This window comes from Myotis davidii, unplaced genomic scaffold (assembly GCF_000327345.1).
Source record: "Myotis davidii unplaced genomic scaffold, ASM32734v1 scaffold395, whole genome shotgun sequence".
In the NCBI taxonomy this organism is placed as follows: Eukaryota; Metazoa; Chordata; class Mammalia; order Chiroptera; family Vespertilionidae; genus Myotis; species Myotis davidii.
In genome coordinates this window covers 4233093-4260758 of record NW_006287904.1, presented here as the reverse complement: position 1 = coordinate 4260758, position 27666 = coordinate 4233093, and the positions used below count along the sequence as shown (strand labels likewise).

General features: G+C 43.6%; 1 protein-coding gene across 1 annotated transcript in view; it reads left to right on the top strand.

The window, feature by feature from the left end:
• The window catches only part of TRANK1 (tetratricopeptide repeat and ankyrin repeat containing 1), a 79731-nt gene that overhangs the window by 4029 nt on the left and 48036 nt on the right, over positions 1–27666 (top strand). Inside the window, 5 exon segments of the mRNA XM_006759620.2 lie at positions 17924–18055; positions 20679–20717; positions 22689–22815; positions 24990–25140; positions 27150–27268. Of these exon segments, the coding sequence (XP_006759683.2) occupies positions 17924–18055; positions 20679–20717; positions 22689–22815; positions 24990–25140; positions 27150–27268 (568 nt within the window).

Sequence of the window (27666 nt, the reverse complement as noted above, 5' to 3'; positions counted from 1 at the left end):
TTGATTTCTTAAACTTGCCAGTTCTGGAACCTTATCTCAGGGGAATCACAAGTACATACTCTTCTGAGCTTGGTTTCTTTTGCTCAAAATAATGTTTTTGATATTCTTTATGTTGCTGTGTGTCAGCAGCTTGTTCCTTTTTATTACTGTGGGTTTTAATTTTTTTTTTACTTTTTAATTACACTTGTTAACGTAAAAAAACCCATTGAAACCTGTAAAGAATTTTTGTGAGTTTATTTGAGCCAAACTGTCGACATATGCCGGGAAGCAGAACCTCAACAAATTGAGATAATGCTCCGGAGAATGGCAGGTTACATTTGTATTCATACATCTGCAATCAAAGGAGGGACATAGGTGGGTTACATGAAATTCATTGGTGATAGATTAAGGAGGAGGGATAAAGCAAAGCAGGGGAAACCCCTGGGATTGAAGAAAAAGTAAAATGATGGACACATACTTAGGTGGGTGCAGGATCAATTAACATGATAGTGAAGGAATCTGTGGTATCTGACCTGGCGCCCAGCATATTTGGTTGTGCCCCAGGGAGTCCAGAAAAAAGGAGAGTTACAAGTTACCCAGACATTTCAAGGGTATGTTATCATAGATACAAAAAGACAGATAGGCTCAGGTAAGGTAAAGGTTGACTTTGTCAGTTAAGATACCGGCCTAGGACGTAATTGCCCACCATCACTGCTTTTAAAGTTTAATTTCAGACCATCCTTTGTGGTGACTTTAGGTCTCCGAGTCTGCAAGACTGCCATGCAGGCCTCCCCTGAGCTTGTCAGGTCAGCATGTGGCCCCTTTCGTCTACACACTTGACATTCAGTATTATTTTCATATTAGTTTCAGGTGTACAACATAATATTTAGATAATTTATGCTGTGGTGTTTTCTTTCTTTTTTAAAAAATATATTTCTTTATTGATTTCAGAGTGGAGGGGAGAGGGAAAGATAGAAACATCAATGATGAGAGAGAATCATTGATTGGCTGCCTCCCACACGCCTCCCATTGGGGATCAAGCCCGCAATCCAGGCATGTGCCCTTGGCTGGAATTGAACCCGGGAACCCCCAGTCTGCAGGCCGGTGCTCTATGCACTGAGCCAAATGGGCTAGGGCATTGTGGTGTTTTCTTTAAAAATTTCTATCATTCTATTTTTTAAAATATATTTTATTGATTTTTTTACAGAGAGGAAGGGAGAGGGATAGAGAGTTAGAAACATCGATGAGAGAGAATTGATCAGCTGCCTCCTGCACACCCCCTACTGGGGATGTGCCTGCAACCAAGGTACATGCCCTTGGTCGGAATCGAACCTGGGACCCGTCAGTCTGCAGGCCAATGCTCTATCCACTGAGCCAAACCAGCTAGGGCTTTCATTCTATTTTAAAAAAAATCTTTATTATTGAACGAATTATATGCATAGATGCATACAAGTTCTTTGGTTGATCACTGTGGTGTTTGTTTGTTTTTTTTTTACATGAACATTTTTTCATTCATTTAAAACGAATTTTGGTATAGGATGTGTATTCGTTTTCTATTGTTGCCATAACAAATGATCACCAATTTGGTGGCTTATATCAACATGAATTATGCAATTATCTCACAGTCTGTAGGTCAGAAGTCTGGGTTGGCTTGGCAGGTTTCACAAGGCTGAAATCAAGGTACTGGTTGGCTGAGCTCCTCGAGAGAAAGCAAGGAATCCTCTTCCGGGCTCATTCAAGTTGCTGGCAGGGTCCAGTTCCCTGTGGCTATAGGACTGAGGTCCCGAGAGCCTCTTCCCAGTTTCTAAGGCCACCTCCATCCTCAGGGCATCACTGATGGGTCCTCTTTCTCATGCACATCTGCTGCTGCGCCTCTCCCACCCCCTTCCCCCGCCCTCCTCTCCCCTGGCAGCTCTCCCCAGGCAGAGGAAATTCTCTGCTTCAAGGGTTCTGGTGGCTAGAATGGGCTCGCCTGATCTTCCAGGATAACACCTTTATCTTAAGGTCTGTAATCCTAATTACATCTACAAAGTCCCTTTTGCCATATAATATAGAATTTTCTGGGGTTTTGGGGGTGGGGGCATTGACATTTTCTGGCGGGGGCGCGTGGTGCAGGGAGGAAGGAGAAGGGGAGGCAGATGAGAGGTCTCCATTATTGGTCTACATTACAACATGGTGTGAAGGAGAAATTTAACTTCTGTTCCAAATATCTAGCCAGTTGTACCAACTGATTCATTCCTTCTCTATCAATTTAAAAAGCCCCCTTTATCATGGATGAAATTCTTTTATAGTATATGTTATTTCCTTATATTCTGTTTGTTCCGTTGATCTCCCTACTCTTATGTTAGTATTACAATTTAAAATTAGATATGTTTGAGATGCATTTTAAAATGGTAGAGAAAATGTTTCTCTTAATACTTTTTAAATAAGTATTTGGCTATTCTGGCTTGTTTATTCTTTTCGATGAAGTTGAGAATTCTTTCACTAATCTCCTTAAACATTCTGTTTTCTAAATAGAAACTTTGTTGAAAATATTAATTCATTAATATTGAGAAGATTTGACATTTTATAATAGTGAATTTGCTCAAACAGAAACATGTTGAGTATTTTTAAAAGTCAAGACTTTTTAAAAAATACATTTTATTGATTTTTTACAGAGAGGAAGGGAGAGGGATAGAGAGTCAGAAACATCGATGAGAGAGAAACATCGATCAGCTGCCTCCTGCACACCCCCTACTGGGGATAGGCCCGCAACCAAGGCACATGCCCTTGACCGGAATCGAACCTGGAACCCTTCAGTCCACAGGCCAACGCTCTATCCACTGAACCAAACAGGTTAGGGCAAGACTTTTTTTGAGTAAAATTTTTTTAATCCATGTAAGTCTTTCAATTTTATGGGTATTATTGGAAATTCTGTTAGGAGCCCTTAAGACGAGCTATGAGAATTTTATATATACCTATGCTTATATATTTTTTCATTAAAATTTTTATTGCCTGTTTTTTCCTTGAAAATTGGTGTCTGTCCCCTTAGGTTGAACAGATATAGGTTATTTTATTCCTGTGTTAGTTTAAGCCTATAAACATTACATTGTGAAGCTGTGTGAATATAATTAACCTTCCTAGGAGCCCTCTTCCTGCCTTTCTCCAGGTAGTGAAGTGTTCCACTTATGATCTGGAATTGAACAAAGAACATGTTTTTTGAAATACTTGTTGGTTTGAGAGACAAGAGTGAGTCACTCTGAGGTGAGTCAGGTCTTAATGTGAATATCCAGGGAAACAGGGCTTTAGAGTTGGCTGAATCAAAAATTCTAAACAGTTACTCAGCAGAGATAAAGCTGCAACAGCAGAATACAGCTATTTTATCCCCTCTCAAATAAAAAAAACAAGTTGCTTTATGAAATCATGTCAGGAAGTATTTTTCATGCTTGCTTTACAAGGTCAGTAGCAGTTTTCTTAGGTTGGACCATGGCTTTGCAGGGCTTTGCTCTGTTAAGGGAATAAGTAGGATAGAAACGGAAGGTTCTGTGTTTATGGGGGAAGCTATGGAGCAATGACCTAGTTTCTCGTTGTACTACTGTGAGTGCTAAGATGCTTGGGGTGAGATGTGACTGGGTTCACTCAGCACGACCTGTGGCCCCACATTCTATCCAACACATGCTGCAGAAGTAATTCCAAGAGAACTTGTAACCCTGATTGCAGATATTATTAATCTCTATGTGTTAGATATTGTTTGGGCTAGAAAAATGGCACGATGCTCCGTGGTGGGAATAGGGTAATGCAAGAAAGGTGGGGCTATCCAGTCCCTGGGCAGAGATGCCGCACACCAAGATTTGGGGCAACAGCCCTCACATCTGCCACTCTCACACGCAATAAAGGCTACGTCTTTCACCGAGTAGAAGGTAATATTTCAGATCTTGCACCGAGGTTACTATTCTGTCTGGGACCTTATTCTCCAATAGACCTTTCTCAGGGCTGGTGATATTCTATATCTGTCAAGCATGGGAGCCACATGTGACTGCTGAGCACTTGAAATGTGGCGGGAGCGATGAGGACCTGAAGCTTTCCACTGAGCTTAGTTTTAGTTATTTATTTATTTTTAAATATGTTTTTATTGATTTTTTTTTAAGAGAGAGAGGAAGGGAGAGGGACAAGAGATAGAAACATCAATGATGAGAGAGAAACATCGATTGGCTGCTTCCCACATGCTCCCCACTGGGGATCGAGCCCACAACCCAGGCATATGCCCTGACAAGGAATCAAATTGGTGACGTCTTGGTTCATGGGTCAACATTCAACCACTGAGCCACATCGGCGGGCAGTGTTAGTCATTTTAGATTAAAATGTAAATAGCCACATGCATAAGGCAGGCCTCAGGATTGTCTCAAACCAGTGGCTCTCCCACGTCTTGTCCTGTGATTCCCTGGGCTCTGGCCTCTTCCATTTGGCGTTGGCTTCATCCTCAGGCTGAAGTTCGGGGCTGCACCTCTGCACGTGCGGTGTTGAGATTCACAGCCACACTTTTACACTGGCCGGTGCCTCAAATGGCAGGCAGACTTGCTTCTGGAAGCTTATTTAGAAGAGTGAGAAAAATATTCCCAGAAGCCTCTAACAAACATCTCTAAGTTTCAAGGGCCAAAATTGAGTCCCACACCCAGTCTTGAACCAGTCCCTGGCAGGGAGATAGGATTTGCTCATCACACCCTCAGGACCTAGGGCTGGGATGGGCTTCCCATAAGGACAATTGCTCTGGGGGGAAGGAGTGGTAACAGAAACACAACTGGGGTTCAGTTAGGCAGGTGTGGCTACTTTGAAGGCCCCAGGATGGTTTACTGTAGCCAAGTGGGTAGTGTCTGAGCTTTCTGAGTTATAAACACCACCAATTGATATTCAGGACCAACTTTCAAGTTTCTGCCATAAAAGTTTAACCTGATTTTAGTTTTTACAGTGACACCATGCTATCATACTAGAATCCAATGAACTCTCATTAGCCACTTACTTTAGAAAATATATTTCCTGAGCTTGTTATCATTTGTGTGCTGTTTAGTTGAGTAATGGTTGTTGGGTGTCCAGACCAGAGTCCACTCCTCTCCCTGCTGCCAAGTAGTGATATTATTGATTAAATAATGAGCTAAAGTGGGTCTGGCATGTGGTCATCTATGGTTACTTATTAAAAACAAAACAAATAACCCTTTACTTTTAAGATGGGGTCTTTTGGCACTCCATAAGAGCGGACATTCATGTGGCTTTATGTAAAAGCACACATCATTAGTCATCAGGAAAATGATAATTAAAACCACAATGAGATACCACATTGATTAAAATTAAAAAGACTGATAATACCTACTATTGACAAATGTTAGCAGTTTATACTCCCAACACACTGCTATTGAGAGTAAAACTGGTAGTATCTACAAAAACTGTATAGTTCCCTGTGACCCAGCGATTCTACCCCTGGGTTATGTACTCAAAAGAAATGCAGACATATATTCATTGGAAGACATATGCAAAAATGTTTATAACAACTTTATTCATAATTACCTCAAACTGGAAACAACCTAACATCCATTGGTGGAATGGCTAAATTCTAGTATAAATCATGCAATGAAACACTGCACAGCAACAAGATACATCAACTACTGATACATGATACACACAGTAATATTAGTGAGTCTTACACATACAATGTTTAAGGAAAGAAACCAGACTCAAGAATTGCCAGTGTGACTGTGAGGTTCAGGAACAGATAAACCTAATCAATAGTTTAGAGATCAAAATAGTGGTGAAGGTATGTTTACAGGAGACAGGGGCAAGAGGGAACCTTCTGGAAGTTGACAATGTGCTGTATATTGACTTGGATGGGGTTACATGGGTTAATAATTCACTGAACTGAGCACCCAAGATTAGTGTTTGTAACGCACATTACTGTATTTTACTTCAATGACAATGTTAAAATAAATAAATTTGGCCTTTCCAAGGAAATGGGTTAGGACATCCCTATTACATATATCTTTTCATTATATGCATCTAGTGACCTGGTGCACGGATTCGTGCACATTGAAAATAAATTAATTAGAAGATGCCTGGTGGGGTGGGGTAGGACTGGGCGAGATGGGCCGGACATGCCCCCGGCGTCTGTGGCTTGAGCGAGGTCCCTCTGGCAGGTGGAGTCCTTTGGACAGGCCCTGGAGCCAACCTCCCGTGGTCCCTCCCTGTCCGGCCGCACCTGGGCTGGCACTGCGGCGTGAAGGGTGTCTGCTGAGTGAGCAGGGTCCCTCTGGCAGGTGGGATCCCTCGGCCTAGCCTACAGTGATCAGGCCAAAACTGGCTCTTTGACATCCCCCGAGGGGTCCCAGAGTGTGAGAGAGCACTCTGCAAAGTTGCTGTTGTACAGGGTGTGGAACACAAATGCAAGTGTGCAGTAAACCAGATTCGAGGCCAACAGTGCCCCAGTAACAACATAACCCATGCCGAAAGTGGAACCACGCATCCCCACAAGGAATTGGGCTCTCTCCTCTCTGGTTTCAGGGTGCATCACCTGAGAGCTGCCACTGCCTAGTTACTGCAGCTTGGCAGCTCCTGCATTGAGCATCTGCCCCCTGGTGGTCAGTGCACATCATAGCTACCAGTTGGATGGTAGGAGGGACACTTAGCATATTAGCCTTATATATATATATATTGTAATTGTTGATGTATGTTGTCAGACAATTTGACTATAAGCCCAAATACATTATTTGCATAATGTAGGGTTTTTTTTTTGTTTTTTTTTTAGAATCATAGAAATTACCTTTGAGCACTGCCAACCACATACATGTGATGCCTTCTGGATGATGTTTCCTCCCAGCTTTATGGAGGTATAATTGGCAAAGAAAATAATAAGATATTTAAAGTGTGTAGTATGATGATTTGATATATGTATATGTTGAGAAAGGATTCGGAGGATTTTTTAAAAAGGGATTTTGTTTTATTTCCGTGGCCAGTGTGAGCATCAGCCCAAGCATTGAAGGGTCTCGGATTTGATTCCCGGTCAAGGGCATGTACCTGGGTTGCAGGTTTGATTCTTAGCCCAGTCGGGATGCGTGTGGGAGGCAACCAATTGATGTGTCCCTCTCACATTGATGTTTCTGTTTCCCTCCCTCCCTCCCTCCCTTCTACTCTATCTAAAATCAATGGAAAAATATCCTCTGGTGAGGATTAACAACAAAAAAAAGTTTTAATTTTTATTTTTCAGTTACAGTTGACATACAATATTATAGTAGTTTCAGGTATACAATGTAGTGATTGACATTTCTATGACTGAAGTGATCACCCTGATTGGGGGATGGGTTTTGATTGCTGTCATTACCGTGGGGCCAGCACATTAGCCTGGCTTTATCAGTTAGCACCTTGGCCGCCTTCCCTTTGCTGGCTGTGCATGTAAATCTGTACTACCATGAGACAGGAGGTTTGGGTACACTACCATATTTTGGGTATTTTGGCATATAGCATAGTATACATAGAGGAAAAAAAAATTTTTTTCTGTCAAACTTGGAGTAGAAATAACATGTTTGGAAAATATTCTTTTACACTGGTGTATTCGTGTTTCATTTTCTTCCTTTCTGGGTTTTTGGTTTGTTTTTACTTTGTTTATCTTTTTGTTAATCCTCACCTGAGAATATTTTCTCCATTGATTTTTAGAGAGAGGGGAAAGGAAGGGGAGAGACACAGAGAGAGAAGTATTGATGTGATGGGGCTGGGGATTGAGCCTACAACCAAGGTACATGCCCTTGACCGGAATCGAACCTGAGACTCTTCAGTCCGAGGGCTGGTGCTCTGACCATTGACCAAAACCCGTAGGGCTGTTTTTATTTTTTTTCCTTTAATAATATTTTATTTTATTTTTGTTGTTGTTAATCTTCACCTGAGGATATTTTTCCATTGATTTTTAGAGAGTAGAAGGGAAAGGGAGAGACAGAGAAGCATTGATGTGCGAGAGACACATCAATTGGTTGCCTCTTGCATGTACCTGGACCAAGGTTGGGGAAACCTGCAACCAAGATACGTGCCCTTGACTGGAACCGAATCCGGGACCCTTTAGTCCGCGGCCGATGCTCTATCCACAGAAAAACTCCTATGGCTGTTTTTACTTTTAAAAAATTTTAATTGTGACCCTAGCCAGGTTGCTTGGTCGGTTGGAGCATCTTCCTGTGCACTGAAAGGTTGCGGGTTCGATTCCAGCTCAGGGCACATACCTAGATTGTGGGATTGATCCCTGGTCAGGGTTCCTGGGAGGGAGGGGCAACCGATCGATGTTTTTTTTTGTCATATCATTGTTTCTCTTATCCTCTCTCTCTTCCTTTCTAAAAGTAAGTCAATAAAAAATATATCCTCAGGTGAGGATTAAAACATTTTTAAATTGTGTCAAAAAACACATAACATAAAAGTTACCATCCTAGCTATTTTAAGTGTACAGTAATGTTAACTGTGTTCACATCTGTTGAGCAACAGATTTCCAGAACTTGCAAAACGGGAACTTGAAGTCATCAAACAATGACTGCCTCCACCCCCAGCCCCTGGCAGCCACCTGCTTTCTGTAGATGGCAACAGTTCTACTTTCTATCTCTGTGAATTTCACTGTTCTAGGTACCTTATGCAAGCGGAGTCAGACAGTATTTGTCGGTTTATTTCTGGCTTATTTCGCTTAGTATATGCCCTCCAGGTTCATCCATGTGGTAGCATGTGTCAGAATTTCCTCCCTTTTTAGGGCAGGATCCTGTTGTATGTATATACCACATTTTGTTTATCCATTCATCCATAGATGGATCTTTTGTTTACTTTTAACATTTTTTTATTCCTCAGTTTCCATTAGGGCAGTGATTCTTAACTTTTTTTTTTTTTTCATATTAGCCACACTCCAACCTTATAAGCTTTTTTTTTTTTTTTTGCTAATATAGCTCTCCACCCCCATGAAATTCTGACACCACAGTTATGCACATTGTTATCTATTTGTGCATTTACATTATACACACACACACACACTCTCTCTCTCTCTCTCTCTCACACACACATATACAGATACATACACATGTATATTCTTTGTACATAAAAAGAATAGAAAAATTCATTCCTCAACCTTTTGGGGGACAAATAGTTCCTTGAGAGTGCGTGCTCTAAGGAAAATTACTTCCAGCATAATGTAAATGGAGCCAGCCTCAAATTTCCTAAATATCCTGATAATGAAAGAAATGGCACTTGAGGAAAATTTTAAACTCACCTCTGGTCTCTCGTCTCCAACTAACACTTCAACCTCCTCCATCGTGTGTCCTACCCCCTTAAACAGGCAGACAAACAAACAGAAAAGGGCAGTAGAGAAATAGCCTTTCCAGTCCTGGTGTAGGGATGGCTTCCTCTGTTCTAGAGGGGAGAATGGCTCTCCGTATCCGACACTGCCCCAACCCTACCCTGCACCTGCGGCTGTTGCTGGAACACTAAGGGGTTCATGATGCTACATTGGCTCACAGGATATATTTTTCTATGGAATACAGTTCTACTTGGTACATCCTGACAGTCACAGGTGATCTGTGCTCAGGCTGTCATGTATTTCCCCCAATTATTTACTTCATAGAGCATATACTTTACCTCATTAGATGCAAGGCATCAGAATGGTTATTCTCAGAGGCTAGGCTGTGTGTGTGTGTGTGTGTGTGTGTGTGTGTGTGTGTGTGTAAAAGTTCAATATTATATGCATTTATTTTTGAAACCAAAGCTCCTATTTCTGTAATGCAAAGTAAAGTTTGACTAAAAGCTTTGGGGTTGATTTTTCCTGCCCTTTACTCTCTTGTAGTCCCATCAGTAACTCCTACTGACTCCGTGTCCTGTATTTGTTTTACAGTGGCCTATTTCTCTCCATCTGGCCAGTAGCCAGTATAAGCCACTTCTTGTTAATCCCAGCTTAAAACCCTCTAGTGCTGTACTGTCCGATAAGGTAGCCACCAGTCACATGTGGCTATGTAAATTAAAGTTAGTTAAAAATTAAGTAAAATGAAGAATTTAGTTCTTTAGTCGCAGTAGCCGTATTTCAAATGTTTAATAGCCACAGTGGCTAGTCACTTCCTTATTGGGTAGTACAGAATAGATCATTTCCATCATCACAGAACGTTGTCAGGGACAGGGCTGCTTTCCCAGTTGTATTTAAGATGAATTCCAAGGCCTGATGTCCCTCAAGATCTCAGCTCATCTGTCTAATGGAGCCCTTACTACTCTTCCAGCCTCACTTCTGTTCCCCACCCATCTGACAGTTCTTGAACTGTGAAGCTCAGAGCCTTTGCATATACTGTTCTCCTTGCTTGGACACCTACCCATACTATTCACTGGACTAATGACCGATTTTCAGGATCTTAGCTTAACTATCACTTCTAAGAGAAACCTGCCTTCCTCCTACAGTTTAGGTTATATTCTCGTTTTACATGCTCCCTTAAACCCTCTACTTTTTCTTCTTACGAAGGAAAATCTGTTAACTATAATACATGTGTGATTATTTATTTAGTGTTCATTTCCCTAATAGACAGTAAGCTTCTCAAAGATGGGTTGTCCTTTCTCAGTCAACGCCCCTGTCCCCCCAGTGCCTAGCACAGGATAGATCAGTGATGGCGAACCTGTGACACGCGTGTCAGAGGTGACAGGCAAACTCATTTTTTTGGTTGATTTTTCTTTGTTAAATGGCATTTAAATATATAAAATAAATATCTAAAATATATAGATATTTTACTTATTGTTTTACTATGGTTGCAAATATCAAAAAATTTCTATATGTGACACGGCACCAGAGTTAAGTTAGGGTTTTTCAAAATGCTGACACGCCGAGCTCAAAAGATTCGCCATCACTGGGATATGTGCTATGTAAATATTAAAATTGGAGTATTCTGAGATACCTGTGTGTTGAGTGGGTGTGAAAATTTCATCAAAGAGGCATCGATTTAAAACCAGTCAAGAGACCCTGCCTGGTAGACCGTTATTTATTATATTTACTTTTTGCTGGGAATATGAGTTTTAGGATGTAAATTTTACAAGGGCATTTCAGAGCCGGACTTGTCAACTGGTTTTAGCATCACCAACTTGACTTTGCTTTTCTGTGTGGTTGGGGGTTAATGAGACTATAAGTTGGGGCAGAATAATTTAAAGTTGATGGATGAAGGAGAGTGGATGGACTGGGACAGCCCTAGGTTTATGGCAGGCTGGGGAAACAGCTGAGGTGGTGTGGCAGGATGATCTGTTTTTTCTTGTTCTATTTTGATACCCAAGTAGAAAAGTCTTAGGCCTAATGCTTCAGACTTTTCCTGAGGCCTTTTGAAGGATTTTGAATAAGTTTCTTAAGAAAACCCCTACTCTTCTCCTCCTGCGTTTGTCCCCTTCCCTCCAAGAAAAAAAAGAAAAAGAAAGAAAAACAATGAAAACACATTGGAGTCCCAGAATGAGTCTGACTTTGGATTCTTATCCTGGCTGACTTCCTGTGGGGAGTAGGAAGGAGTCAGCTTTGAGAATTGTTTTCTCTGGTCTCAGTTTGGAACTGTCTCTCCCCCTAGCATTCCAGAGTTGATCTTGGATCACTGACTGCATTTAGGGTCTTTTGAAAGGATTTTATTTAAAAAAAAAAAGAAAACCACCAAAAACCAAAAAAGGAAACTAATTTGCTTTCAAGATTTTCAAGTAGTACCCAGATCAGGTGTGAAGGTAAAGCCCACTGCTGCCCGTTTCAGCTGCCCACGAGCCCACTCCTGTTGGTAGTTTTTGCTCTATTCCTATAAGTTAGTTACACAATTTCATGCGCATGCACACAGTGACGAATAAAAACCACAATGACTTGGATCTGTTTTCCTTCAAACGTGCTTGTTTCAGAGTCTGCTTGGTGCATGTGTTTTTCTTGCTTCTGCTTCCTTGGGTGTAGCTAGGCAGCCCAAGACACCTCCCAACAGCTGGACCTTGAGTTCTCTTAGGGATGTACTGAAATTGCCAAAAGCCAGTGTGGCAGCTGTGAAACCTGCAGCTGTGAAACCGTCTATGTTTATCTTTTAGTTTTTGCATCACTATCAAAACCGAAAGGGCAGGGGAGTGAGTGCTCAGTGCCTGGCAGAAGGTCACATACCATAGTGATTTGACCGGGTGCTGGCCTTTGGCCTCAGGGTTGGCCCTTTAGAATGTAGTTGAACCAGTCAGGCCATCTGGCTTTGATTCCAGCTCAACCACTTTCTGTGTGACCATGGCAAGTAGCTTATCCTCTCTCTGCCTCATTTCCCCTATATGTCAAATGGGGATACAATCATACCTATTTCATGGGGCTTCTTGTAAGAAGAAAATGACGCGGTGATGTAAAGTCTGTAGTTGGTGCTCAAGCGTATTGTCATTTTGTTAAATTATTATCACTTGCATTTAATAATTTCATCTTATAAATAGACCACCCAGTTGTTAAAAAAAAATGGACTCAGCAATGGAGCCTTCTGTGCCCTAAGGCAGAGGTCAAGAGCATTCTTCCCTATAATGAGAATGTAACTGGCAAATCTTACTTGGAAGTGAAAAGCCTTCTGGGTTGGCAATTCACTTTCCCCTGTGACGTGATGGTACCAAGAAAAACAGAAATATAAGCACATGAAAACGTGATGTTTGCCCAGATAACAGTAAGAGCTCACTCTTGGTTTCTAGAGGAGCATAACCTCCCCCCACCCCATTCTGACATGAGTAATTTTTATTATAGTTGTAAGCACAGAAAATACTTTGTGTTTGAATTCTTCAGGTAAGCCCTTAAAGAATCTTGTTTTGATAGCATTGATTAAATGTTATTTAAACTAATAAGTAAAACGGCATGATATTGGTGTAAAAACAGGTATATAGATCAATGGAACAGAATAGAAAGCCCAGAAATAAACCATGCCTATCAGGTCAATTACTGTATGACAAAGGAGCCAGGATATACACTGGGGGGAAGGATAGTCCCTTCAGTAAATGATGCTGGGGAAACTGGACAGTCACATGCGAGTTCGCGTGTCACCTCTGACACGCGTGTCATAGGTTCGCCATCACTGAACTAGATCATGCTACAAAGGGTCTGTACAGCAAAGAAAACCATCAACGACCTTCTGAATGGGAGAAAATATTTGCAAATAATATATCTGATAAGGGGCAAATATCCAAAATGTATAAAGAACTCATACAACTCAAAGCAGAAAAACAAATAATCTGATTAAAAATGGACAGAAGATCTGAATTGATATTTCTTCCAAAGAAGACATACAGTCAGTTACATGAAAAGATGCTCAACATCACTAATCATCAGGGAAATGCCAATCAAAACCACAATAGGCTACCACCTGCTAGAATGGCTATTATCAAAAAGACAAGAAATAACAAGTGTTGGTGAGCACATAGAGAAAAGGGAACCCTTGTGCACTGTTGGTGGGAATATAAATTGGTGCCGCCACTATGAAAAACAGAATGGAGGGTCCTCAAAAAATTAAAGTAAACTACCATATGATCCAGCAATTCTACTTTTGATTATTTATCCAAAGAAAACAAAAACACCAACTTGAAAAGGTGTATGCACTTCCCTGTTCATTGCAGTTATTTATAGTAGCCAAGAGAGAAACAGCCTAAATGTCCATCAGTGGAAGAATGGATAAAGAATACTATTCAGCTATAAAAAAAGAAGGAAATCTTGAAGTTTGCAACATGGATGGGCCTCAGAGTGAAGTAAATCAGACAGAGAAAAACAAATACTACATAATCTCTCTTAGATGTGGAATCTAAAATCAACCAATCAACCACAAACCAACCCAGCTTATAGAAAACATATTGGTAGTTGCCAGAGGTGGGGGTGGGGATTGGGAAAATGGGTGAAGTGGGTATGAATTTATAAAAAGTTAAATGTAGCCCTGACCGGTTTGGCTTAGTGGATAGAGCGTTGGCCTGCGGACTCAGGGGTCCCAAGTTCGATTCCGGTCAAGGGCATGTACCTTGGTTGCTGGCATATACCCAGTGGGGAGTGTGCAGGAGGCAGCTGGTCGATGTTTCTCTCTATCCTTCTCCCTTCCTCTCTGTAAAAAATATAAAATATATTTTTTTAAAAAGTTAAATGTAGACTAGCCACGTGGGGCCAGTGGCTTCTATATTGGACAGCACAGATCTAGAGCAATTGGGGGCGGGCGGGAGGAGGGTTCTATTGAGCTAAGCTCACTCTGTGCATAACTTACAGTTACACTATCTCACTTAATCCTTAAATCAGCCCTGTTTTGCTGACAAAAAAAGTGAAGCTCAGAGGGGTCAGGTAATGTGCCCATAGTTTCACAGCTAGGAATTGGCTGAGTGGGAACCACGTGGGATGCTGTTACCACTATGAGATGAAGCCGAAGCACAGGCAGGACCAGGTTAAAGGCTTCGGATATCAGAGAGTTCCCTCCCCAGTTGACCAACTAAAAAGTAGAGAACCATACTCCACTGCCAAGGACACTGATGTTGGAAGCACATACCTGGCCCCATCTGGGTGTCATGGAACTCACAGGCCCACATCACTGAGTTATAGCAACCGGACCTCTCAAGGCGCTGAAGGGTTAACATCAGGACTTTAGCCCAGTGAGTACCAAATAGCTCACCAGGGAATTTGGGTCAGACAGAAGGTTCTAGAGCAAAACCAAGGCAGTGTTTTGGAAGGCACAGTGGGGGAAGCCCATTGGGGGCTCACTGGAGAATTTGGGGGTTTGCTGCTCAGATTTGCTTAGTCTCACTGATTACTCAGCCTGCAGTAGGGCTCCATCTAGTGAGGTTTCAATAATACGTCCTCCATATTTATTTGTTTTTATATTTGTGGGGTTTTTTTTGTTATGTTTGTTTTCTGTGTGTCCTCCATATTTAGAAGACATAAGATCCTATAGCTTGTATCTGGAAGTCTTTCCTGGAAAAATTAGGACCATAAACAGGACCTGAGTCTATGGAAATGTGGAGGGGCATTTGTTAGAGCTAAACCTAGAATGGAGATGGTGGGTCTCAGTTTCCCACAAGAAAGGCCCCCATCCAATGAGGCTGCCTTTGAGGGAAGCTGCTGAGAATGAGACATTTGGTGAGGACCAGAATGCCTTCCCACCCGCCAATGGGAAAAGATGATCACAGTGACAAGGCCAAGGAGGGAGAGAATGAGAGTAGCTGAGAATCCTGCATCCAGGAGAATCCAGAAGGGCAAGTTAGCGCCTCCAGTAAGTACCAGAGGCTTTGTCAACTAGAGATATTGCAGAAATAAGCAAGGGGGAAACAGGACCAGACATGTTAATAGGTTTTAAGAATATGCAAGCTGATGACAATGGCTCCCACCCCCTTAACTTCCTCCCCCACTTTGAGATGCCTGCAGGCAACTTGTGAGGTATACAGAAGGACCCACGCAGAGATGTTGGGCGCCTAGAGTTGAGGTCCACCATGAAGCCTGTGGAGCACATGCTTAATCGGATTAATGAGCGAGTGAACGAAGAGCAGCATTAGAAGCAACTTGAATAAAAAGTGGGGCTTATTCTGTGTAGTGTAGACAACTGAAAACATCACTTATGGTCTGATTTTTAAGGCGGTACTGTGTAGAGCAATTGGAAGTTGGAAAAATTAAAACCCTGCCTAATTTCAATGGTGTGACTTCACATTTTGGCATGTTTTCAATACATTATATGGTTTTAAAATTTTATTTGGGATTATACATCCTTTTCTGTTGCTTGGCTTTTTATTTACTAACAGCCTATCATTAAATGTTCTTTTGCAACATGATTTTAAAAATAACTGCATGATATTTTACCAGACGGATATCCTACAAACTGACTCTAACCCATTACACATTATGGAACATTCAGGGTTATTTCCAGTTTTCACTGTGGCAAACACCCACGGGCCTAAATCTATCCAGGATATAGTATATTTCCCTGTAAGCAGAAAATGACAGCGCCCAATGCTTGGGGTCATTCTTTTAATTATTTTCCAATGATACTTTGTTTTAATTTTTCATTTCTTGCTCACTAGTGAGGGCGATCCTGTTTATTTAGCCCTTGTATTCCTTGTGAATTGTCTGTTTAGGACTTCATACATTTTGGTCAGGGTGTCGGACTTTTCTTGGGGTGGAAAGGTATTTACAAAAGAGGGCTTTGTTAGTTGTTAATAGCGATTTCCTTTTTCTAGTTGTCCAACATGGCGAGTTTAAAAAATATGTATGGGACTTATGGCTGACAATATTTTGAAAGAGAAACATGTTTTTATTCTCTAGTCAATCAACTCTTTAACTGTTTTCATGTTCAAAGTCATCTGTGTGTCAATGTGCGAACCATAGGATCGAGAGATTATTTAATGAAAAATGTCGGTGGAACTTCGCCTCCTGACTGCTTACGAATCATGTGCCTCATTCTGCTACAGCTCTGCCTGAGGAATGCAGCTCAGTTAAAAAACCCCATTTCCAATACGCTCAGGCGGATTTAAAATAAGCCATCACTTTACATCTGCGTGCGTCTGCTTTCCCTGACCCGAAATTCCTCATCAAGATTTGAAACTAGTCCTGGTCAGTGTGGCTCATTTGGTTGAAATGTCCCATGCACTGAAGGGTTTCGGATTTGATTCCCGGTCAGGGCACATAGCAAGGTTGTAGGTTCTGTCCTCAGTTGGGGCATGTGTGGGAGGCAACCTATCAATGTTCCTCTGTCTCTCTCCCTCTCCCTTCATCTCTCTCTAGAATCAGTGAAAACATATCCTCAGGTGAGGATAAAAAAAAAGATTTGAAACAATAAAAATAAGAATTATTATGTGTCTAAGAATTGTGTTGGTCAGTAAGACCCCCAATGGATTGTACATCCCCACAGATACATGGCATTTGCAAACACCTGAATCAGCCTTATATTTAAGACCTCCCCCACTGCCTTCCCTTTCCCGCTGCTATTTTGGGAGGAGGAAATCCTAAAGGCTCCCTGCTGTCCCCCTCTCCCTCTTCGCTTACCTCCTGGAGGCTCTCCAAGTTGTTCTCTTGAGGCCCATCATGTGGACAGGGCCACAAGCACTTCTCCGACTACCCAGGCCACGCCAGAGAGAATCAGGAAGTGAGAGTCGACCTCTGGGTCTGGCATTCAAATCTGTTACACAAAAATATTAAAGTGGCCATGATATGCTAGGCCACAGGGCCACAAAATGAATAACACAGAAAGTCACGACTTGAGAGAACCATGTGCTTCTTGCGAGGCGCAGGCGAGTAAGCAGGCGAAGGCAAAATCAGGCACAAATGCTCTGCCACATATTTTATGGTGTTTTAGGCAGGGTGGGGGACGGGAGAGGCAGTGATGGTGGCCCTGTGACTTAGTCCCTTGTGTATTGTGGCTTCATGCGCTGCACCTCCTCCTCCCCTTTCTGAGAAGGACTATCAGCTGAGTTTTGCTTGTACCGTCAGGTGATGTGGCATAGTGGTCAAGAGCAGAAGCCTGAATTTGGGGTCTGAACTGGGAAATGCCATTAGCAGATCTTAAGGCAAGTGGCGTGAACCTCTTTGAGAATTGTTTCCTCATCTGAACAGTGGGGACAGTGCATCCTTATGGGCATAGTGATGGTCATGAGAGCATAATAATCGTGCCAGTTACAGGAACCGCTGCCACTTACTGAGCCAAACTACCTCCCGGGTTTATGCTGTCGGGCATCTGGAAGCAGCCTCCTTGCTCAGTGCAGAGCTGATCATTAACAGACTAAATGGCACTGTTCTGGCCTCTGCCCCTGAGGTCAGAAAAAAACTGGGGAAGAAGTGACCTAGACACTCTCTCTGGTCCGATGACGGCGAGAAGTGTTGTCAGGGTGTGCCCTCTACAGGTGGGTGGAGCCAGAACTAACAAACTGCCTCTCCAAACTCTCAGCAGTGCAGATGGGAAGGGGACCGAGGCCCATGCAGGCCTGGCAGCCAGCCCTTTCCTATGTTTCCTCACAGGATGGACCCAGCAACTTATGCTGAGTTGTTGAAAGAATCCGGCAACCAAGTTTTTAAGAATGGGAACTTCTCTTTGGCCATCAGAAAGTACGATGAAGCCATCCAGGTTCTTCTGCAGTTATACCAGTGGAGGTAAGTGTTTGTATTTTCTTCCCACCTTTTTTTTTGTTTAAAATATATTTTATTGATTTTTTTTACAGAAAGGAAGGGAGAGAGATAGAGAGTTAGAAACATCGATGAGAGAGAAACACCAATCAGCTGCCTCCTGCACATCTCCTACTGGGGATGTGCCCGCAACCCAGATACATGCCCTTGACCGGAATCGAACCTGGGACCTTTCAGTCCGCAGGCCGACGCTCTATCCACTGAGCCAAACCGGTTTTGGCTTCTTGCCACTTGTTTTAAGTAAAAGGGAACTCAGTTGCTTAAGTTTTCTTGTCATTTATCACACTGCCTGGTTTCTGTTTTCTTCTCACTTACTTCCTGTTGATCTTCTCTACATAGTCAGCCCAGAAACTGAACAGAATACACTAGATCAGTGGTTCGCAACCTGTGGATCGAACGACCCTTTCACAGGGGTCGCCTAAGACCATCGGAAAACACATATATAATTACATATTATTTTCGTATTTAATCACTATCCTTTAATGATGTTCAATTTGTAACAGTGAAAATTCATCCTGCATATCAGATATTTACATTATGATTCATAACAGTAGCAAAATTACAGTTATAAAGTAGCAACGAAAATAATTTTATGGTTCGGGGTCACCACAACATGAGGAACTGTATTAAAGGATCGCAGCATTAGGAAGGTTGAGAACCACTGTACTAGAGTAATAAGGGAAATGGAAAGTGAAACTTGAGGGACTGTTGATAAACATTACAAAGCTTTCCCTTCTGTCTGATTATGGGATCAGAGTTCCTGGATTGAGAGAAGTCTCCAAACTTCTCAGTTGTCATTCCTTTCATCTTCTGGAGTACCTATGCCATATACCCCCTGGCCATAGTGCTCACCACTCAGGAATGCGGCTCACCTCTCTACCTGCCCCTTCACTTCTAGTAGACCTGTTCCCAAACATTTTCATATTATGATAATGCTTAAAGTCATAGAGGACCCAAAGAGCTTTTGTTTATGTAGGTTTTTCGTTGTCAATATGTAGGTTTTAAGTCTGTATCAGAACTTAAAACTAAGAGAAATTTAAAGTTTATATTTATTAATCTAAATAAAAATATCAATAAATCCATTACACGTTAATATAAATAAAATATTTTAAAGAAAAATAACTATATTTTCCAAAGCAAACAATTTGGTGAGAAGACTGGCATATTTTACATTTTCACAAATCCTTTTAATGCCTGTCTTAGTAGTAGACAATCTGTTTTGATAGCACACGTCATGTAGCCTCTGAACATCCCCTGAACACGTGAGAGAATGAGTGTGTAAAGGTTCAAAATGTCTTAGCATTATTATTGTATAAGTTTCCTGCTGCTGCTGTAACAAGTTACTATATACTTAGTGGCTTCACACAATACAGATTTATTATCTTACAATTCTGGAGGCCAGAAGTCCGAAATGAGTCTTAACAAGGCTAAAATCAAGGTGTCAGAGGAGAATCCATTTCCTTGCCTTTTTGAACTTTGAGTGACTGCCGTTTTCCTTGGCTTGTGGCCCCTTTCTCCATCTTTAAAGCATATTATTTCAGTCTGCACCTGTCATCACATCACCTTCTCCTCTGCCTGGTTTCATTCTCTTTCTCATCCTTATGTTTGTGTTGTATATAATCCGGGACAAACTCTTCTCAAGATTCATAAATTAAATACATCTGCTATTGCCATAAAAGGTAACATCGTTGGGGGGCCATTATTCAGTCTACTACAGTTTGACCTTGTGGATTACCTTAAATGGTCTTGGGGAACCCCTTCCCCCCTGAGGTTCCCAGATCATATTTTGGGAACATCCATAGCAGAAGAAGCAAGAGCTTGGCATTTGTGGGTACATACAACCTAAACTTGTACTTAGAAATGACACCGGATTAAATTACTGAAACATGGCTCCCAACCCTACCTCTCTATCACCATAGTATTGCACTCTAGCTGGACTTGGGTTGAGTGTAATTGGTTTGGGCCTATAGTTCTGTTATTCTGCCCCTTCCTGGGTCAGATCAGAACTGTCAGAGCTGGGCCTAGAGCTCCTCATTCAGGGCAAAACATCCGGCTTTCTTAAAGAGGAAGCATTGGAAAGTGGTTATGATCACAGACTGACCCCACACTGTGAGTGCTCAAATCTTAGCTCCACCACTTACTGGCTGTGTGACTGCTAATGGGACTTCTGCCCGGACCCTCACATGTTGCCTTTCATGGACCGTCCTGACACTGTGTCTTTTGCCCGTCACTTTGCCTGTCTTACAGGGATTTAGGTGCATGGGGTTTGCAGAGCAAGTGCTCTCAGGAGATGGGGACTGAGGGAAGAAGGATGGGGCAGGGGAAGGCTCCAGGCAGGGATATTGTCTCACCTGGAGTCCCCTTCAGCCTGATCTCCAGTGAACTTGGGAGGATGAGTTGTCCTGCAGAGCTGGTCCCACTTTGGGACAAGGGGCTGACCCTTTGATTCCCATGTTAGTCCATCATTGGTTGTAGGCTGTCCAGCCCCTGGGAGTTGTCCTAGGGAGGGAGGCGGTATTAGTCAGCATGGACTGTCATAACAAAATACCATAGACTGGCGGTTTAACCAACAGGAATTTATTTCTCACAGTTCTGGAGCCTGGGATCCTGCTGGCCAGTACGGTGCCTGGTAAGAACTCTTTTCCTGGTTTGCAGACGGCCACCTTCTCACTGTGTCCTCATATGGTACAGAGAGAGAGCAAGGAAGCTCTCTGGTGTTTCTTGTTATAAGGCAGCCAATCCCATTTCGAGGGCTCCACCCTCACCATCTCATCTAAACCTAATCACCTCCCCAAAGCCCATCTCCAACACCATCACATTGGGGACTAGGGCTTCACCACATGAATTGGGGGTTGGGGCACACAAATCAGACCCTAGCAGGAGCATAACTTCCTGGAGCGGATGCTCCCATTAGGCTGAGGGTAAATCTCTGGAGCCCTAGCTGCAGCCGACACTCACTGCAGGTAGGGATGGCTGCACTGGCCAGGGTATTGGGCCTGACACCAGGGCATCTGCTACACTCCAGTCACAGCTCCCTTGCCAGTCACCCCCTGGGTGCCCCACTGCCTCTTCTGTGATTTTGGAGTCTCATCTCTTGCCCTAGAGGGAATGATAGATGCTGAGAGGAGCCGGGCACATAAAGCACTGGGGTGGGGACAGTAGTAGAGGTGATTTTTTCCTTTGCTTTATTTTTGTGCTTATCTGCATCACCTATCTTTTCTTTAATGATTGGTATAATTTTCACAATTGAAAATATTCAATAACATAGAATTTGCCTTACCCCTCCCACCCCCCAGTGTGTCTTGAATTCAATGGCGTTTGAGCTTTTGTTAACAGATTGTGATATATTTTGTGTTTTCCTCCTTCTTCTGACCTGATCTCAGCACTAACCTTGCAGCTGTATTACTCTGAGACCCAGGCAAGAGAGGCCCCACCCTGCCCATGCTTTACAGGGACCTTTTGACCTTTCCCCAGCTGAACCCCTCCCCACAGGAGTCTGTTGGGCCAGGGGCTTCATCCAGACCCTTTCAAACCTTTTGGTCCTCACTGTGGGTACTAGGGCCCAGGAGTTTCTGCCCATGGACCCTATTCCCAGGCCCTGCACGAGCCTCCTACCTGCTTCCATTCTTCTGCGGTCTGGCCAAGGTCAGGGGTGTGGGACAGAGCTTGGAATTGTATCTCCTACAGGGCAGGATGAAGGCTGGGGTGAAAATAGAAGAGAGAGTGGGCGGGGGCACAGGCCTGGCTTACCCTGCCCTGACACAGTGCCGGCGGTTCTAAATTTGAACCTTGCCTTCCAGCTATTATAAATTAGGAGGGTAGAATGTGTTTTACTAAGCAGTTTGTGAGCTTGAGTTATGGCCTTCAGATCCTTAGACTAGCACTGTCCAATAGGACTTTCTGTGACCATGAAGACGATCTTTAATATAGAAGGTGACTACTGAGTACTGAAATGTGGCAAATAAAACTAAGGAACTGAATTTTACATTTTGTTTAATTCATTTAAATTTAAATAGCTACATGTGGATAGTGGCTCCTCTATTGGGCAGTGCAGATTAGCCACATGGTGTGTGGGCCTCGTTTGTACTCTGGGTCCTGCCATGATAGAATAGTGCTTGGCCTGGGTCTCTCCCAGTGGGTCCATGGGGATGCTGTGGTCACGTGTTCTGAACAGCCCTTCCTGTGATAAGCTCTGCCTCCAATCAGGAGGAGCATGCATGTGGAGTGGTTCATACCATGTCTGGACTCTGCTCACCCTCAGTGGGAAACTCCCATCCTCTCCATCCTTAGGAACAGTCTCTAAAAAATGAAGAGATCTATGGGGATCAGTAGGAAATGGAACCAAGGTGTTGAGAACGTTTGTCTTTAAAAGCTGGGAGCAGAGGATTTTGAAGTGAGGAAGGACAGATTGTACCTTGCAAGTGCCCCAGGATTTCTAGGGGCCTACAAGGGTCAGCTCTGATAGCCATACCTGGCACATTTCCTGCCGAAACCCCATGGGCATGACAGCAGGCAGGATCAGAGTGCTGGTCTTTAAGGATTGTTTTCTGTATTTGCAGGAAGATAGTTTTATGGATCTCCAGCTTGTTCTTTCTCACAGGGTTCCCCCCAGGGACTTGGCTGTGCTCCTGTGCAACAAGTCCAATGCCTTTTACAACCTCGGGAAATGGAACGAGGCATTTGTGGCTGCCAAGGAGTGTCTCCAGTGGGATCCAACCTACGTGAAGGTATGGTGCAAGGGACGCTGGGACAGCTGCTGCTTCCTTCCTCTTAGCCTGCCTCCTCCCCTTCCTTCTAAAATGGGAGTACTTCTCATTCAACTCCCTTTGCACTTCACACAGGTGCTCATGGGGCATGTGAGTGGTACCCAGAGAAGGGTGGAACCAATGATGGCCAAGTGTTGAAATGCCCTTGTAAGGGGGAGCAGAGCTGGGCTCTTGGTGGATGGAGTGCAGTGGAGATCCTCTGAGCTCATTTTGTCCTGAAGTAGTGACACCAAATTCATAGTCTGTTCATGTTCTTTGCTGTTTACAGGTTTCATGATAGCAAAGCTTTACTTCAGATGCAAGCTAGTGTACCACATGACATCAATTCTTTTATATATATACTAGAGGCCCGGTGCACGAAAATTGTGCACTGGGGGTGGGATGAGTCCCTCAGCCCGGCCTGCGCCCTCTCACAGTCTGGGAGCCCGCAGTCTGGGAGCCCTCCGGAGATGTCTGACTGATGGCTTAGGCCCTTCCCCTCTGCAGGGAGTGGGCCTAAGCTGGCAGTTGGACATCCTTAGCGCTGCCACAGAGGAGGGAGAGGCTCCTGCCACTGCTGCTGCACTCGCCAGCCATGAGCCTGGCTTCTGGCTGAGTGGCACTCCCCCTGTGGGAGAGCACTGACCACCAGGGGGTAGCTCCTGCGTTGAGCATCTGCCCCCTGGTGGTCAGTGTGTGTCATAGTGATCGGTTGTTCCCAAGAATGGTAAGAGAGAATTGTTGATCAGCTGTCTCCTGCACGCCCCCTACTGGGGATAGAGCCCTCAACCCAGGCATATGCCCTGACCAGGAATCGAACTGTGACTTCCTGGTTCATAGATCAATGCTCAACCACTGAGCCATGCGGGCCTGACCAGATTTTATTTGATGTTACTTTCTATGTGACATGGGGTCCTTCTGAGAAAAGAAGTGAAGACTCCAAAGAAGTGGGTGGGTCGGAGAGTTTATATATCATTTTTAATGAAGCGTGATACATTGTAGAGACATGACAAGACAAAGGACAAGGTTTTAAAGACTTTAGGGTCTGTGAACTGTGGAGAAATAAACATATGGAGAAACTAATGGCAGATAAGGGCTATCAGCGAGGTTTGTTTGTGCAGGCTCATCTCAGTGCCGACTTTCTGTCTCCTTCAGGCCATACAGACTCCCTGGAGAGGGGCTTTATGCAGTCCTCATGTCCCATATTTTGGGGTGACATATTCTCATACCCCCCTAATCCCTGTGTCCAAAATAAAAAGATGAGACTTAAATCTGAGGAAGTCAGAGAAATGGGAAATTCTGTACCAGCCTGCCTTGTTGGAAAATAAAACACTTTTTCTGATTGTTCTCTAAGGTTTAGAAGAGCTTTCAAATGAACGTTAAGACAAATCAAAAAATAATCAGAGATTTGGTGTTAAGTGGAATTATAAATGCCAATGCAGTTGGCTGGTCAAAGTGGGGGCGGGGGGGGGGAGAGGAGAGAAAGAGAGGTGAGAGAGAAATATCGATCAGTTGATTGATGGGTTGCTTCCCATATGCACCCTGGCCAGGAATCAAACCCACCACCTTTTAGTGTACTGGACGACAAGCAAGCCACCCGGCCAGGGCATGGGAGGCCATTTGCATCACTAATCCTTGTAATTTTCTTCTCTCTACAGAAATAATTTTTTTTTTTGCCTATAATGTGGAGCTTCGTAATTCTCAATGCTTGTGATTACAATTTTTCCCTCTACATCCCCAGTGCAAATTGTGTTTACTTTGATTGAAAGGAGCAGGAAACAATTTCTGAGTTACATGACAAGCTCATTCTTTCCCAGAACACTGTAGTTGCGGGATTTTTTTCATTCCTCTCTTCTTGCACAGGCTGTGATTTGAGTCATGGATAAATAAATTACACATGTAATTGGAAGCAGGCCAGCTTCCTTCTCTCTGTGCCCTACGTCATAGATTTGAAAGTGATTATTTCTTAGCAGTTAGAAAATGACAGAAAAAAATGTTGCACAGGACATCACGTGGCAATCTGGTGGGCAGTAACTATTAGAGATCTGTGTTTACACAAAAGTGAGATTCTAGGGTCCCCGCCAGCCCCCCAGTCTTGCTCATCCTCTCAGCAGCACTTGAGGAGAGACGGTAAGGTTTTCCTTTTTTCATTCCAGGGATACTACCGCGCTGGTTATTCCTTGCTGCAGTTGCTCCAGCATTACGAAGCTGCTCGCATGTTCTTTGAAGGCCTTCAGCTTCTGCAGGGCAGCAGTGATCAGAGCCAGTTTGCTGATTTCCTGGTGGGAGTCTTCACCACTATGGGCAGTAAGTCTGACTTGGGGGAAGCGTTCCCTCCCTTCTTCCCTCCCTCTTTCTCCCCTCCCTCCTTTCCTTCCTTCCTTCCTTCCTTCCTTCCTTCCTTCCTTCCAGTCCTAGTTATTTTATTTGAATTCCTCCTGCAGGACTCAGGCTCCTGGGGAGATGATTACAGGGTGGCTGATTTATGTAGTTTGAATAAAACTGGTTTTCACATTAGAAAGTATTTTGAAAGCTTTGGCGGCTCATGCCTTTGTAAAGATGACTAATTTCTATTGCTATTCATAGAGTTTTCCCGATTTATACTACTACTTGCTTTATGTGTTTTTGTGCTTCCTTATGATTTTTGCATATTTCTCCAATGTGTTCAGAAAATATTCTGGTTTGCTGTGAAAATAATCCGAAAGGGCTGGCAGGGTCCTGTGAAAGCTGTCAGCGCTGTTCAGTGTCGCGGCTGCGATGCTCACTTCAGCGGTGGACCCACACGCTCAGTCTGGGAGTGATGCGTGGGAGGCCTTGAGCATCACCACTAGATTCTTATTGTAATCACCTGGCCCATGGGGTGGCTTTTGTCAGTGGCCTGGACAGAAAACCAAAAAGCTCAGTGTAGTATACTCCTTGCCAGTGACAAAGGGGCTCCTTCTGAAGTCCCGCCAGTAACCAGGCCGTTGTTTTCAAATATTACGCTTGATCCGATTTAAGTTCTCATTGATTTAAGATGAGCCACTAGTTTATGTTCTGCCACTGAGACACGACATCGATTGTAACACATATCCCGATTCTATCGGTGTTAGGGTGTGAATAGCAGCACATGCTAGACTTGGTGGAGTGTGGTTTTTGGCTTTCGGAAGTGGGGAAATCACTGCTGGCCACAGACTCAACTGTTGGGTATCCTGCTGTTCCACTGCGATTGTGGGAGAGTGACTTCTGTGGTCTGTGGGTGGAACCCTACAGATTTTGGCACAGAGACGGGTAAGAGCATGTCAGACAGTGAGTGAGTGACAGGGTTAGAAGTGGGCACCGCCATGTCCCCTAGACAGAGAGGTAGGAATTCTTCAGATTTCCAGCTGGTCACTTCCGCCAGGGCCTGCAGCCTGCATCCCCTTTCAGAACCACATAGCTTGTCCCCTGCCTACACTTCCTCATCATCTCTGTGTGTCCTCTGAAAGTACTTCTCCTGTCAGAGCCCAGCTGGCTGCACAACCGTTCTTGGTGACCATCCCTGGAGAAATCGGGGTGGTTTCCCTCTGCCCCCATCTTAGAGGGAGCAGTTAGTGGGACTTCTTGGGGTGATGCAGCCCCAACTTTTCTACCAAGGAGAGTATGCCCATGCCCAATTTTTAAATTTTGGAAAATATACTTGTGGAAATTTTGTAGCCTTTCATATAATACTAGTACATGGTTATTTTGATATTTATTTTTGGAAATGGATAACTCTGGAAGAGGCGCTATGTTAGTCTGTCTGTACTATCCCCTTGGAGGTTCTTCTCATCCGTGAGTTTGAGAACTGTGGTTTACAAGGTTGATGGACCACCAGGTTAGAAGAAAGTGTGTTGACTAAAAGAGTTGATAGATGTGGATCCCAGTCTTGTTTTTGGTCATGAACTAGCAGCATGACATGCCACGAAGCCTCACCTCATTTGTGATAGTGCCTCATCTGTTGGGTGAGAATACTATTTGTCACATGTTTCTTCAAGGAAGTGAATTGTGTAACTTCCCATAAGCTTCCATTTCCTTCTCCATAAATGGAGGTAATAGCCACTGCCCTCTTGGTATGTTTGAGAGGTTAAATGTAAGCACATGTTGCTGGATTTGGTGAATAGAAGGGCTAAGTGAATGGTGGCTCACATTATGCTGTCTGACTCTTAGGGGATTGTCACCCAAATTGAAAATGATTGCAACTCCATACATCTTTAATTTTTCCTTTGTCTATGTGTGGTCTTAATTAGGGGACCTTTGCCCAAATGTTCTAGACTTTCCCCAAGTTAAAACTTCTAAATGATGGCATTTTTTTTCAGGTGACCCCATTGTTTTGCAGAGTTTCTTGCCCTACTTTGATCACATTTTCACCATTGGATTCTCCACAGAAGTGTGGCAATCGGTAATAGAGAAGTTGGCAAAGAAAGGATTATGGCATGTAAGTAAAAGGAGATGGTGGCTCCCTTGTGGAGAAAGCACCTTCTACATGAACTGGTTTCTTTCTGCTGGCCCTGGGGCATTGTAACTTAGCATTTGTTTATCTTGATGCCAAAATAACTTTTATTTTCTTTTTTAAAATATATTTTTACTAGGGGCCCGGTGCACGAAATTCATGCACTGGGTCTGGGGTGGGGGGAGTGTCCCTCAGCCCAACCTGCCCCCTCTCACATACTGGGAGCCCTCAGGCGTTGACCCCCATCACCCTCCAATCGCAGGATCCGCCCCTTGCCTAGGCCTGACGCCTCTGACAGCGGGCAGGGGACCCTCATTTCCCCCATCACTGGCTCTGCCCCCAGCCCAGGCCTGATGCCTCTGGCCCAGGCCTGCGCAGGGGAC